This window comes from Gavialis gangeticus, unplaced genomic scaffold (assembly GCF_001723915.1).
Source record: "Gavialis gangeticus isolate Ggan-Ray unplaced genomic scaffold, GavGan_comp1, whole genome shotgun sequence".
Classification (NCBI taxonomy): Eukaryota; Metazoa; Chordata; order Crocodylia; family Gavialidae; genus Gavialis; species Gavialis gangeticus.
In genome coordinates this window covers 12,063,367-12,078,972 of record NW_017729025.1, presented here as the reverse complement: position 1 = coordinate 12,078,972, position 15,606 = coordinate 12,063,367, and the positions used below count along the sequence as shown (strand labels likewise).

Here is a 15,606-nt window from a genome sequence, read left to right as displayed (position 1 = left end):
CCCCTTTTTTTTTTTTTTTTTTTTTTTAAAGTAAAGCAGGCACATTCCTTGTGTCATCAAAAATGAATTCATGGAATTTATGGTTTTTTTACGGGTTTTAAGTCTTGCTGGATTGTATTTGCCTGTAAACAGATGTTTCTTCATCTGTTTGCACAGCACAAGAAAATTTGGTATTCTCGATCTGGAAAAGGAAAGTAGATGTCTTTTTTTTAAAGAAGGTCAAATATTGTTTCCCTTTCGCTTCCCTTGTAGTATGTGGTTTTGTCACACTGCAAACAGAATGGCTGTACATACTTCGAGGCTGCCTACCGTGTTGCCATAGTAACATTCTGTTGGTTTCGAGTGAGCATGCTCAGAAAAGAGAGGAAGATTTAGCAGAGGCTTGGCAGCCTGCCAGTGGAGGCTTGCCAGATGGTTTGAAATGGGCTGTCTCTTTCTTTTCCTTTCATGTAATGTCTGATTTTTTTTATATGGAAGAGAATGTAAGTAATGCTGTATAACTGTGGATGCCGTGCAGTGAGAGAAAAAGCAAGCAGATATCTGGAAGTCCAGCTGAAATTATGTCCAGGCATTTGGGCAGATTAGATAGAAAAGAAATATAACCATTTTACATTTCAGAGAAAATGCAGCTCATAGGTAAGGATTTTATGTATTTAATGTGCAGTGTTAACATTTTTTTATTATTAAGAATGTGGATTTAAGTTAGATTGCTAGGTTTCTGATCTGTGAACAATGTGATATAGCATGCAATCAAGGGTAAATGATCCTGTGTAAAAATGACAATAAGAATCTGTTTTTAGATATTAATGTTATTCTTTGTAATAGCGTTCTGCAAAATGGAGTAGCTTCCCATATGAAAATACTCATATGGTAGGTAACTGAAAGGATGAATATGCATACAATATAAAATCCCATTGTGCATGGTTTTTCTTCCTCTGTATGTTGTGATAAGGACTGAACAGGCCACATTTTGCAGGGTGTGAACTGTTGCAGTCTGTATTGGTCTGTATTAATATTTGTTAAAATTGTGTGTTTCCTGTAAGTAAAAATCAAGAATAGCTTTATCAGCTTCTAGTATCCATTTTTTTTTTAAATTGTACAATGGCTGTTGTTTAAAAGTTCTGTATATTTAAAACAAAGAAGGGGGAAGGGAGAAGCTTTGTTTTCAAACAAAATAGCATTCCTATAAAACAAATGTTTTCAGTTCTGATTCGAAGGAGTAATCTGGTGGCTATGGACAGGGGCGTAAAGCATTCCAGAGGTAGATGTGTCACCTGGAAACAATGGATTCTGCAGCTGACAAGTACAGATGTAAAAAGATGAACATCTTCAGACTGAAGCTATTTTAGTGGAGCATAGATATTGATCTTTCAAATTGTCAGAACAGAACTGTCATTTTGGGCCATTAAGTTAAATTCCCACTGGACTGTTATAACGGAGTCATTTTATTTTGGGGCCCTGCTCAGTACTTTTGCCAAAGACTGAGAATTTGAGGATTTAAGCTGTTTTGTCTTGTTTTCTTTAGGGGGTTGCTTCATAAGATTACTAATCTGGAATGCAGACATAAGAGAGCCAATGAGTAAAAGCTATTGTTTTAGCTGTATGTGAGTTACAAAACTGAATCATTCAGACTGTGCTTTTACATTTAATCTCCTTTTCTTTTAATCAAGGTCAAAATAATCTCTCTCTTTTGTGAGAATATCCTCAAGGCATCTCTGTTTAGTTCTTTCAGGAATTATGTTCTGAGAAGGGAAGTGGCGACTTGCATTTGTGTTGTGTGGGAATTTTTTAAACCCACAATGGCTGTGCAGCAAAGGCCTAGCTGCCAACCAGACGTGGTAGGCCTTCTTCAAATAAATGCCATAGTCTTCAGTTCTACAGATGTATTTTAATGTGCCCCCTGCAAATAGCCAGTAGTATATTCTTACAGAATCTAAACTGATTGGCTTAACGTAGTTGTCTTTGATCAGAGAACCTGATATTTTTTGGAAGATTGATTAGGATTTGTAAGTTTGCTTTGACTGAAACTGTCCTTTTTTATTGCGGTGCAGTAGAAAGGAAAATGTTGGCTAAATGCACCAAGGTTAAAGGCGTTATGCTGATGTTTGTCCTTTGGTCTGCTCATAAACCAAAAATTCTGAATCATTATAGTGACATCCAGATGCTTATTCCCCTGCTAGAAGTTACTTATGAATGTGCAGTCTTCTAGACTATGCAGGAAGAAAATCTGGAGACTGGGCAATGAGAGATTAAATTTCAGAAGAACATTAAAAATCAGATAGCCTATGAATTGCTAAGTTTGTGGACTTCAAAAAAAAAATAAAAAATGCTGTACAGCAGCCTGAAGAAGTTGCTCTGTTGCTGTCTGATTTACAGCTTACATTTAAATAATTAAATTAGTGTGTTGTTGCTCCCTTTGGCAGGATATTTTTACTCGTTGGGAGTGAGTTTGGTTTTAATCTTGACACTAGTTTGTCTGTATCCAATCGTAAATTTTCATAATCCGTTGTAAAGGACAGAGCTAGACATAGATTAGAGTGCAACTGTCACTCAGAGGGTAAACTGCAGGATAAAGTAGGAAAAATCCTGAACTCTGCGGCACTGGTTACATAGATTCATATTCCAGAAGCTGAATCTGATATGAGCATTACAAATCAAAATGAATGCTATGGTAATATTTGCTTGTGCTGTAATTTTTCTATCAGTAAAGAAAGAAATAATTGTAGATTAGCAAATAAATGGACAATTAGCATCTTTTTCCTCGTGCAAGGATGGTGTCAGCAGCCTGTGGTTTTCTCCTTATGCCTCAATTCTGATATTTCTGTTTATTGGCAAATCCCTTCATGCAGTTTTAAAAAGAATAATTGCATAATATATCTATATATAGATGTATATTATCTATCTATACATATATAGCTCTATATGTATAGATATATATCTATTTATAGATAGATATAGATATCTCTCAAAGCAACAAAAAGAATTTGTGTATTAAGACTACATTTTACTTTCAAGTATAGAATTTCAAAGAGTCCTGGAAAGAAAAAAAAATACATAATTGTTTTGGTCAAAGGGCAAGAACCTTGAAGGAAAGGGAGGGATTTTCTAGTCTTCAGGTTTGAAGATAAAACAAGGACTAAAGAAATCTCTTGCCTTTCCACTGGCTTCAGTTGCTGTTGCCTCTGGAGCAGCAGTATCTTTTGTTATCTCTTTGATTTTCTTTTTTTTTTTCCTGCTGAAATCTTTCAAAAATACCCTTTGTCAGCTTGTTACTGCATTGTTTCCTATCCCAAAGGAGTTGTCCAGCTGGAGAGCTCTTTGGAGTTTCAAGCTGATGGGACAAGATCATGTTGGAAGTAGGGAAAGGTACTACCAGTTTGGAAACTGAGTACACAGGTCACCATGCGGGCCAGCCAGTCTGTGAGGGTATTCATCTGAAAGATTGGAATTAAGTTCTCCACTTAATACAAATCTAATTTTGGTTATAGGAATATTATTTAAAATAGTAGCACTGATTTTAAAAGTCCAAGGGATATTTTTTGATACCTTCAACAACCTAAATCTAAGATTTTTTTTTTAAGTATGTACTTTTAAAAATTGATTTATTGTACCAAAATAATTGTTAAAATGATGCAGTTTTTAAAGGAAAAGTAAAGAAAAAGATAGATGCATCAGAATTACATCTGTATAATTTCAGGTAACATGCATTTTTATATGCACCTAAAAATATGGAGCTCTACACACACAAATGAGATATTTTTAATGCACTGATATGAGAGGAAAGATTTAAAAAGCTGCTGCATGAAAGCAGTTCTGCAAGTTCCTGCCCTAACAAGTCAATATGAACATTCTTTTAGCCAATGTATGTGTTAGGTATGCATGTAACCTGCTTTCTGCAATGAGCTCGGCAAACGTGCTTGTCGGCTTCTCTTCTGTCTCATCCCAGTCCTGTAAGCAATAGATCACGCAGTCGGACCCTGGGACCTCAGTGGAGCCTTGCTGACAGCAGCAGTGTTCAGTACAGGGCAGGGGTCTGCTGATCCAGAGGCTGTTAGAGGATTACAACATTTTTTTAAACGTATGAATCTTAAAAATGTAAAGCATTTATAAAATTGTCGCGTACCTTTCTACAGTGCTAAATTCGTATGAGGAAAAAATGTCAGGGGACAACTGAGTTTTACATTTTTTAAGTAGAGATTTTGGATTCTTACGTATGATTAGAAATCTTTCTTTCAGTGCTGCTTTAAAATCCCTCTCCTTTGTGGGATACATGACCTTGAGAAGCCAGATAAATTGTTAATCTGAAATTGGATCTGGTATAACAAGATACGATTCTTTTCAGATAGTTTGTAAACTCTGACTGTAAAAACTGCATACAAGAGTGTCATCACAGTTTTAACAGTTATGGAGCAATGTATTCAGCAGGAATCAGTTTACTAAAGTCAGTGGTTGGCAACCTTGTTAGACTCGAGGCACCCCTTGGAAACTGCCCCTCTTAGCTTTCACTCATTTTTTGACTACAGAAAAATACAAGCAATTTTTCTGTTCCAAAGACCACAACAGATGTTTTCTGAAGGGATGGCTATTTGAAATCTATGGGTTTATCTTGTGAATTGTGTAGGTGTTTTCACATTTAATAGCACTAATATGAAGTGGCACCCCAAAAGGATCTGTGGCAGTCTCATATGTATACTTAAGTGAATGTGCTAAATGCATGTATTGCTAAGTGGCTAAAAACCACCTGCAGCATATATAACTTCTCCAAGATTTTTGGTTTCTGTTCAAGTTTGTGGCTTGCTGCAGTTTTCCTCCTCCAACCCTCCAGTCCATCAGTTGCACAGATTAGGATCATCAGGTGCTCTAATTACTTTCCAAAGAGTAGGTGATGGGAAACATAACAGAGCTGTATTTCTTTTTCTTATTTGAAATCTTGGTAAAGCTCAAGACTCAGACAATCACTGGCTGAATATGAAGCTTGAGCCAGTACACCTTAACTGCAGTGGATCAAACCCATAAAGATAACTTGTTTGGCAAGTTTCTACACTGCTGTTTAAAATAAAACACATATGCACTAATCTTGCAAAGTAGTCAGCAGTACAAGGAATATGTTATGTGCTCAGAGTAAGACATTTTTATTTGGGAAGGGGTGTGTCGCTTATATTGAGATAACATAAGTATTGTGTTTTTAATATCTCCAATATTAACTATCAAGGTGGATGAGAACAATCAGTACCAAGTAGGAAAAGCTGCATATTAATATTGTAAATTAAAGCTGTTCTCCACGTATAATATTAATTATTGTAAAAGCTCCTGGTGTTACATTTAATTATATGTATGAGTGAGGAGTGGTTTTGCTGTTTAAAAATATAACTGTTTGTTTTCCCATTTGGGCTAAATCTTTGGCCTTGCTTACCCTTTGAAGCATCTCTGTGGGTACAGAATATAAATGAGAGATGTACTGTAAATTTATTTGCACAGTTTTTATTTAAGGAACCTGAAGCCTTCCAAAGAAAATGCCTGGATCTGAGAAAAGGACGGACGGGTGCTTGAAATTGCAGAGATCTTCCTGCCTACTAACAGGAGGTGGCATGCTGGGAAGTATAGTGTTCAGACTGCCTACTAACAGAATTGCTTCTCCGTAATGGTGGGAGGTGGCAGTGGCAGCCTTTTTAATATGACACAGTGGTAATTTAGGCTCATTGTACTTCTTTTTATCCTCCTCCTGGAAGCTGCAGCAAAGCAAATAGATGTGGGTGTGTGAGAGCAAGGGACCTGCTGTGCTTCTCCATATCATTCAGAAAAAAAAGAGGTGTATGTAGCAGTTAATTCTAGAAAAGAAGCATAGCTTTCTAGTTAAGGTGCTGGAATAGACTTGGGGTCTGGGTTCTGTTACTGGCTCTGCCGCAGCCTCCCTGTGTGACCCATAGGTCCCATTACCTATGTCTGTTACCCATCTGTAAAATGGGACTAACATACAAAACTTGCTTGATCTGCCTTGTTCAGTTAGATGTTCTTCTTCAGAGCAAAGGTACTACCCCTCTGTAATGTCTAACATAGTAAGGCTGCCATTTTGGTAGAGACTTTTAGATGCTAATATTGCAGAAATAACCACTCATCCCTCCTCATCACCAGGTGCAAGGACTTCTGGTTAGAGGATGTTGAGCCAAGCAACCTAAAGGGCATGTGGTAATTGAAATGGAGCACTGTGGGGGATCAGAGTAGCAGGCAGGCCACTAGGACCCCCTTGCACCATAGATACACAGCAGGCAACAGTAGCAAATGCACAGGTTGGAGGCAGAAAACTTTCCAGGAAGAATCTGTCTTTTTTTTTCACCTGGTCTGCAGTTATATGAATGGGCTGGTTCAGGTCATCTCTGCCCCATTGTGTACATCAGTCATCCTAGCTTTTCCTTCACTACTTCAAGCTCCCCAGGGTTAGTCTTTAAGTCTTTCTGCTCTTCTTCCCCAAGTAAATAGACCTTTGCCTTTTACCTTTGCCCTTTCCTTTATTTAAACTGAAAATACTGTAATGTGGATAATTCCCGGGCTTACCTGTTTACAGAAGTACTATTTCTGATTTATAGTTTAGTTTTAGTATTGGCAGTACGTCCTCAAGATTAGATGGTTCAAACTGAAATGTGGAAGCATTTCTGAATTCAAAAGTGATATGTTGATAGAATAGCTAGCCAGTATGTAGCATGGTCAGATTGGGGTTTTTACCTTCCTCTGTAGCAGGGGCACAGCCCTCTACCTAGGATCTCTTGAGCATAGATTGATGTTTCATAGAAGGAGGACCTGCTTTACTTGTGACAACGTAGGGTGTTAGATGTGTGTTATGTCAGGGATGATGGTAGTCCGATGTAGAGTTTAGCTTATGGGTTGTATAGGATGGTTTGGCTGGGGATGATCCTGCCTCAGACAGGGGGTTGGACTCGGTGTGACCTGTGGAGGTTGCTTCCAGCCTGACTTGTCTATGGTTCTATGATTTTTATTCATAGATATCAAGGTATTTTATAGCAAATGCTAGAAATCTTTTAATTGCAGAATTAAAGCTACACAGTTAGACATTTTTAAAGAAGAAGCAATAGCACAGCTAAGGTTCCTATAGCAACAATAAGTATGCAGCATTATAGTTTCTGCTTTTTTAATTTTGTAGTTTTCTCTGTTTCTATAAATATACTGCAGACTGGTAAGGTGGCCATTTCCCTCGCCCTGTACGTTGTACTAGGTTGTGCTTTTGAACTGGATTTCCTTGTTTCTTTTCAAAGAAAAATTGAAGGAGAAGAAACAAATTGCCTCTTCCTAATAATGTTAGTATTTAAATGGCCCTTATTGGGTTTTGAAGCTTACAACTCCATTGAGACAAGTATGGTAGGAAATGGGTGAATTGCTACTGATGCTTGGCAGAAGACTAGTTTTCTCTTACCAAAGCAGCAGTGCATCAGGTTACATTTCACTGGCTATGCTTTCACAACAAAAAGATTAGGAATGTTATTTTCTGAAAATGAAAGCTTAGAATTTGCAGAATGCAGAGCAAACTGGAACTGAGATCAATGGATACGCACTCGTGTGCGCTTTCTCTTTCGCACGCTCTCTCTTTCTGTGTCTCCTTCCTTTCTAAACTGAAAGAATTTTTGTTTAGTGTTCCTAGTATAATGGTGAGGCTTTATCTTTTCATTTTTCCTATAAGCTTTTCTCCAAGAGACCTGCAGTGTTGCTTGTACAAATTGCTTCATCAGCAATTGCTGTCCTTTCCAAGCCAGCAGGGAAGATGGGGTACATACAGTGTTGCAAGAGCAAGTCTTCATTGAGCTCTGCTAAAATTTCATAATTCCCCTGAATATTCTTAGAAGTGAGAACTCAACTTTATTTATGTCATTTCCCTCTATAGCAAAAAGCCCCATGTTGTAGACTATCTAGCGTGTACCTGTTTATCTGTGGTGGTGTAAGAGTAATGGCTGTAGCAAAACTAAACATGGTAAAAAATAAGCATTCAGTGATTTTGAACTCTGCAAGGGACTCTTCCAATGTTTTCAGACATGAATGCTTTGAGCTGAGACCCAGCATAAAACATTTAATCCCCAAGGGATTTTTCCCCTCTAGGAATTAATGGGCATCTGAAAAAAGGGGCTGTTATATTAAAAATAATTTTGGAGCCTTATCTGCAGTTCTTTTCAGATAGTTTTCAGATAGTTCCTAGCGCTAGCAAGGAAGGCTGTAATTCAGGTGAGCTACTACTGTTTTGTAAAGAGTCACATTTGCAGCAAGATTTTACTGTGTGGTATTGCATCAGCGTATGCAGTATAGTGGTACAGGCTGTGTCCTGTTTCTTCTTCAGTTTCCTTCCTTCACGAATTGAGGATTTCAGTGCTCTGTACTTTTGTTTCCCCTGTTGAATCTCCCAGGCTAAGTACAGTCAAAAGGCCCAAGGCTGAAATGATTCAATCTTCACATGTTAGTTTCAACTGTATAGATTGAACCAATAAGCAGTGAACAGACATTCTGGACATTTTGATTCTGGAAATGCAGCCACATGCCTGTAGTGGCCCAGGCCAGAAGCCGTGGGGGCACTAGATCACACCTCCCTGCTCAGCTGGAGCAGGCAGCTTGGGCCATGGCTAGCCCACCCACCCTGCAAAGGGAGGTTCAAAGCATCGTGGGATGCTGAGGGACTATGAGTTGACATGAATCTGGAGGGGATCTGGGACAGAAATTCAATAAATGGATTGAACCTAAATCAGTTAAGTCTGATACTACATCCATCCAGGTTTATCTTAAACTGGTTTTCATCCAGTTTGAAAGCAGTTTATGTGCACTGAACTTCTGTTGTGTTACAGATTTGAACCAGTTTCTGATCATACTGATTATACTACTTCATATCTAATTTATGTCTCTAGCCCCAGTGTGTGGGGCTGTAGTGCTTAGGACTTAGTTGCCCTCCTGTCTTATTTATATTTGCCAATTAACGTGGCTTCACTTTTTCTTCCAGGTGTTTTCTGGCTCTTTTGTTCAAATGAATAGTTTGAGATCTGAGTTTGCCAATAAAACTTTCCGTGCATGTTTAATATTCAGAATGTACCCTTCCCTTTGTTTTGACAGCCTGAGGAAGAGCTTGATCCTGAAGAGAGGGACAACTTCCTCCAACAGCTTTACAAGTTTATGGAAGACAGAGGTAACACATTACTTAAAATTTACTGCCTCTTGCCTACTGAAACTGTTTAAAAATTGCTTTTAAATGCAGCATCCTTGTGTCACTGAAATAAATGCATAATAATAACAAATAGGGTGCAGATGGAAATCTTCTACTGAATTTTAACTGCAACATCTGCTTCAGATACATTTATGTGCATGTGTAGTTAACAAAAATCCAGTCTAAGCAAATAGTTTTTTTCAGCCTCTTATGGGCTGGACTTAAACTGTCTCCTAGTATCAGTTGGTACCTTCCTGTGGCAACTAGTGTTGGTAACTGCAGCTGCTGATCCTTGGGATGAACATTGGAAACATTTAGTAGGTTGTAGAACTTGCAGGCACCAGAAGTCAGGAAATGAGCCATTTTTTAAAGTGTCTGTGCAAAACTATCTTCTTCTCTCACAGACCCTCCTCCAATAATAGGGCAATAGTAGCATTCCTCTTGAGGACAACTTGCATGATCCTGGTTAGCCCAAGAGTTGGAATGGAAAGAACACTTTTTTAAAAACTTTTTCTAGACTGAGTTAGATCAGGCTATTTTGATCACGATGCCTAGGTACTATGCTGAAAAAATATTGGAAGTGCATATGCTGCAGATAATTACTGTTAGCAGAATATGATACTTTGCCATCCTTCCAATTGCATCCTCCTTACTTCAGATTTCAGTGGCATATGCAGCATGAGCGCTCCAGAGTGTGAAGGCAGAGGGGTTTTTTTCTCAACACCTTGTGGGGTTTTTTTAAGTAGCCTTAAACAAGAAAACAAATTAACTTTTCTTGAATATTGTGTCAATCCCATATTTTATTGTCTTATGGCTATATCTTAGCTTTGAATATAGAAAGCTTCACTCCTGTGTTTGCAAGATGGAAAAATGTCACAGGTGTGGTGGATTCTTTTTAGATTTTTTTTTCGGTCAAAAATTACTCGGAGTATTTTAGATATATTAACTAGATTGCATGCATTTAAAATGTTGCTTTCTAGACTTCCCACTCAAATTACGTATCTGGCTGCGAATGATGCCATGGCAACTGTTATATTACAGCATGGTGTAGCAGAGTAAGCATGGAGATAGTCAGAATTAAAGGGACTTGATTTGGGAGGAGCATAGTCAATTTAGTGCTGACTAATTTCTTTTGCCTTTGATAATAAGGTATTTAGTACATAACCTCCTTAACGAGAGAAGGAAGAAAAGAACAATAAGAAACTAAACTAAAATAGCAGTTCACCCTTTAAACTAAACTAGGCTTCCCTTTTAACTAGGCATATTCTGATTTGTAGAATAAATAGTACCCAACTTTTTCGGTCTTGCCATTTGCCAGTCACAAGTATATCAATGGGTTATGTACTTTTTTTTATAGTAAACTTACAGTGGAGCTCATCTAGTATCACTTTAAAGACCATACCTTGTAAAGCATTCCTGTAAAATGCATATGTTGGGGAAGACATGAATGGAACAAGGGGACAAGCCAAGGAAAGAAACTGTATCTTTTTTGAGCAATCCTAGTTTTATTGCAGTTGTTTTTCTCTCCTGTTACTTCCCTTCTTTCCTTCTTCCCTCACTCCCTGCTTGAGGCACTTTTAGTCCAGGAAGTAGGGAGAAACCATGCAAGTGGCTATGGGAACTGGGGAGAAAAAAAGAGTTTATAGCACAGTAAAAGTGAAGACCCAGTCCAGAGGCAAACTGGTATTCTGTAAAAAAAAAAAAATATATATATATATATATATATTTTGATTAAACATAGCCAGTTACTTTCAAGGCTGGGTCTTTTATTTCCTTTTCTTTTTCTTTTTCTCCGCTGCAGCAGTGCCCTTCCCACTTGATTGCTCCACATGGTCTTCCCTCAAGGAGGAGGTTTTGAACAGGGCATGCCTGCCAGTATTCCCAAAGCAAAACCCAATACCTTCTAACTTGCATGATTCATATCAAATTGCATGGAGGGAGGGCAAAAGTAGGGGAAGGGCAGCTCCTTTTCTGCCGTGACTGTGGGCTCCCCCTTCACAGCTAATTTGTGCTCCTTCCCCTTTTCCTACTCTGTCTTTGTACTCCTCCTTCCTCCACCTACACCCTTCACCCTTATTTTCCTTTTCCTCCACCTTCTGCTACCATTTCACATTCTGGCCCTTGGTCCCCACTTCATTTTCTAACCCACAGTTTGCTGGTTCCCACCCCAAAGCATTCTTTACACCTGCTACTACTCTCTGCCATTTACTAGGTTTTGCCTTAATACCTGTATGATCTCTGATTGGCTTCCCTTTTCTCCCTTCCCCCCACACGGCCTCTTGGGAAAGGGCAACCAACCAGATAGGGATTTCTCCCACATCTACAGGAGAGTCAGGAGTTAGGAGGCCGATGGTAGCAAACACATTAGTGATCCACTTAGAACTATACATTGATACAAAACAAGGCAGGTTTGCTGGTTGGGAATTTCTGACTTTGGACACATATGATAGGTAGACACATCATTACAGACCTTACACTGTAAACGTGTGCCAACAAGTAATTGTATGTTGTGGGGTGGAAGATAAGTTTGCTTATTTGCATGATAACTATTTATTTATTTTTATGTTAATTAGGTACTCCTATCAACAAACCACCTGTTCTAGGCTACAAAGATCTTAACCTCTTCAAACTTTTTAGGCTGGTGTATCAGCAGGGCGGATGTGACAATGTAAGTGCCAACTTTTTTGTTTAAGCTAAACATACATTAAGATTCTTAAAAACTGTTGTTACAGTCTCAGTACATTTATTTCTTAATTATTTTAGTTAACAAAGAAAATTTACTTTTCTAGATTGACAGTGGTGCTGTATGGAAGCAAATTTATATGGACCTTGGCATTCCCATTTTGAACTCAGCTGCTTCCTACAATGTAAAAACTGCTTATAGAAAGTAAGTTCTCCCTTATGTGATTGAAAAATAGTGAAAATCTTACAAAATCTCACAAACCTTCAAACCCTTTTTGTTAATTCAGCGGAAAAGTAAATAGTAATAGAGAACTAAGTTGTCTACATACCTTTGTTAAAGTGCCTTGTTCATTTTTGCCTCATTGCAAATGTTATAGATTAAGGCTTGAATTCTGTAGTTTAGAAAGTGGTGCTGAGCATTCTCCACTTTCATTATCTACAACAGGAGGGAAAGAGTGCTCTCATTGTAGGATCTTGCAGTTGCAGTATGTTAGAACTATACTCATTTTATAGCAGGAAATCTATATTGTTGGCATCTGATATAGCCATTTGGGATATGACAATGAAATTGAAAATACAAGGTTAGCATTCAGTCAGTTTGCAACATATGCTTATTTACACGAGCAGCATTTGACCTCAGTTGAATGCCCAATCACCTCTCATTGATGTCTACAATAGCTGTGTGATATGGACAGAACTTTGCCTGTATTTATTTCAGATTTGTTAACTTTCTGTCTAGTGCTGGAACCCATAGATACATTTCAGACATCAAGTCCAAAAATATGTATTTAAATATACATAAAAATATATACACTTCTGAATTACAGAATTCAAGCCTTATAAATCTGTAGTTTCATAGATTCATAGATTCATAGATTAAGGGTCGGAAGGGACCTAGTAGATCTTCTAGCCCGACCCCCCGCCAGGGCGGGAGAACAACAAAAACCCCAAAAAGAGAAATGGGACTCAAACGAGTCCAGCTAGGTGGGCATCCAGCCTCTTCTTAAAGACCCCCAGGGTAGGGGCCAGCACCACTTGTTGATGGCTTTATGGTGTCATACTAGTAAATAGGTAAAAAAAAAAATATATAACTAGTTAAGTGTGTGTGCACGCATGTGTGCATGTGCATACCTGCTTGCACATGTACACACATGCAAAGTGCTTATTTTGCCTCTGTCAGTATTTAATTATTTGATTTCAAATTTCTTTAACAGTTTCTTTTTTTGTACGTTTTCCTGGAGTTAGTACTCTTTCCTTGTATTTTGCAAGCATGAAAACAATGAAGCTTTTTGTGGCGAAATGAAAGAAAATTAAATAAACAATGCTGAAAAAATGAAGGAACTGTTTGTGTATATCTAGGTATCTTTATGGTTTTGAAGAGTACTGCCGCTCTGCAAACATTCAGTTTAGGACTATCCATCACAATGAACCAAAAGTGGTAGACATACCGAAACAAGAGGAACCAATGGAGGAAAGTGTAAAAGAGGAACAAGAGATGCCCCCAATAGAAATAAAAAAAGAAGTTGAGGAAAACGATTCCAGCAGTGAAAGTGAAAAGGAAGAAATAGAACTAAGATCCCCAAGAGTAAGTAATCTGTCTGGAGGGCTGGGGGGGGTGTTATTTATTTGTTTATATATATATGTGGTAAATCAGCAGTGCTTAACCGTCAGCCTTCAAGCCACATCCGACCCACAGAGCCATATCATCTGATCCTTTGGGTCTGGAAATTTGGCAGTGGGGGAGTGGAGGCAGCTTTAATTGCCTGCTGTCAGATTTCCAGATGATGTGGCCCTACATGCTAAATTAGGCCAGTGCACAGGGTTGCTCTCCAGCTGCATCTGGGGCTGTGGTGGCACACGGCCAGATCTCACCCACAGAACAGCCATATGCCGCTCATCTCAGCTGTGGGACCAGAAGACTGAGCACCGCTGTGCTAAATGGAACTGGGTCTACTTAACCTAATGTCACTTAACCTGTTAACAAAGATGATTGATGGTGCTTGAGAAATGCCTTACATGTACAAAGTTACAGTAGCTTGAACATAGGCTTCTGTGAACACAACCAAGTCACTGTACCACTGTTTACACTGCTCTCTTATCAACTAGGATCCAATTCAGATTAATTTTCCTGATGTCCAAAACCATCCAGGGGTCAAGACTTCCTAATGGTCACCTTTCCCTTCTCAGTTACGGCTTCCATCTACTGGTATGTTTAGGGACCTACCTAATTCACGGCAGAAGTGGGCTGCTCAGCAGCTCCTTGAATCTTGAAAGTTCCCCAGCATGCCACCCCACTCACCCACCAGTTGGTGGAAAGGCCCTGCCACTTGGTCCTGATTGGCAGGGAGACTAAATGCAGTTTAAAATAGGGCACCATTTTTGCCTCCCAGCCAGGCAGCAACAAACAGCAGGACCATCAGGGCCCGTCAGCCAATCAGCTGAGGCATGTGGTGGAACCTGAAAAATTAAAGGAGCTGCTGTGCTGTCCACTTCTGCTGTGAATTCAGGAGATCCCTAGTTATGTTCTACTAGAAATGAAAAACTGTTTCAGTAGAGGAAGCCCTTTGATTGTGAATGAGAATTTTCACAAATGCTAGACTCTAATAAATGGTAGATGCCAGGGAGTGTATTGAATAGGAGTTAGATCACTCTTTAGAGATACCTGGCCTGATGCTCTCCCTGCATAGCTTCCACTTTTGCCACTATCAAACAGGATAATGGGCAAGATCTAGATGGACCATTGGTCTGACCCAGTATGGCAGTTCTTACGTTCTTCTGATTTGGAATATAGAATTCCATCCTGCAAGGCATGAATACCATTATGGGCTTTACATCCAAAAATGGATTTGCATGCAGTACTTAAAACTGCAATGTCCTGAGGACAGCTCTCAAATATATCTGCAAACTAAGCCATTATTGTGTACAGAGAAGGAAGGAAACAGTGGTACAGTGACTTGGTCGTGTTCACAGAAGTCTGTGTTTAGTATATGAACTACCATACTGGACACAGTACGCCAGCTGAGGTCTCATCAGCGCCGAGTAGAGAGGAAGTATCCAGTTCTGGGTGCTGCACTTCAAAAAAGACGTGGAGAATCTTGAATGAGTCTAGAGGAGGGCCACAAGAATGATTAAGGGCCTGGAGGACAAACTTTATAAGGAACAGCTAAGGGATCTGGGACTTCAGCCTGGGGAAGAGAAGACTGAGGGGAGACTTGGTGGCCATCGATAAGTATGTAATGGGTGAATATCGGGAGCTGGGAGAAAAACTGTTCACTAGGGCTCCCCAGGGGAGGACAAGGAGCAATGGCCATAAGCTGTTAGAGGATGGTTTTAGGTTGGATGGAAAGGGTAACCAGAATCTGGAATAGACTTTCCAAGGAGGTGGTGCAGTGCCCAACCTTGGAAGTCTTCAAGAGGAGACTGGACAGACACTTTGCTGGGATCATTTGATCTCAGCAGTGTTCCTGCCCAGAGCCAGGGGGGTTGGACTGGATCTATCAAGGTCCCTTCCAGCCCTTAATTTCTATGATCCTGTGAAAGGAGGGAGCACTTGGTTGACGTCTTTTTTTTTTTTTTTGTTTGCATGTTGCAGGGAGGAGGGCCATATTAGTAGCTACATAAATAAAATCAGTGACCCATATAGTTGCTGTTTATTCAACCAAAAAGAGAATACACATAAGCATTTAAGAAAATGACCAAAGCATAAAGAATCTATACAACTAAAATTTTTAATT

The 15,606-nt window shown here is 39.1% G+C and overlaps 1 protein-coding gene across 4 annotated transcripts in view; it reads left to right on the top strand.

Moving 5' to 3' along the window:
• Nucleotides 1-15,606, top strand: part of ARID4A (AT-rich interaction domain 4A) — a 78,746-nt gene that overhangs the window by 40,929 nt on the left and 22,211 nt on the right. For all 4 annotated transcript variants that reach the window (XM_019518404.1, XM_019518401.1, XM_019518405.1 and 1 more), the window contains exons 11-14: nucleotides 9,100-9,172; nucleotides 11,764-11,858; nucleotides 11,980-12,077; nucleotides 13,232-13,457. In XM_019518404.1, the coding sequence (XP_019373949.1) occupies nucleotides 9,100-9,172; nucleotides 11,764-11,858; nucleotides 11,980-12,077; nucleotides 13,232-13,457 (492 nt within the window). The remainder of the gene's footprint in view (nucleotides 1-9,099; nucleotides 9,173-11,763; nucleotides 11,859-11,979; nucleotides 12,078-13,231; nucleotides 13,458-15,606) is intronic.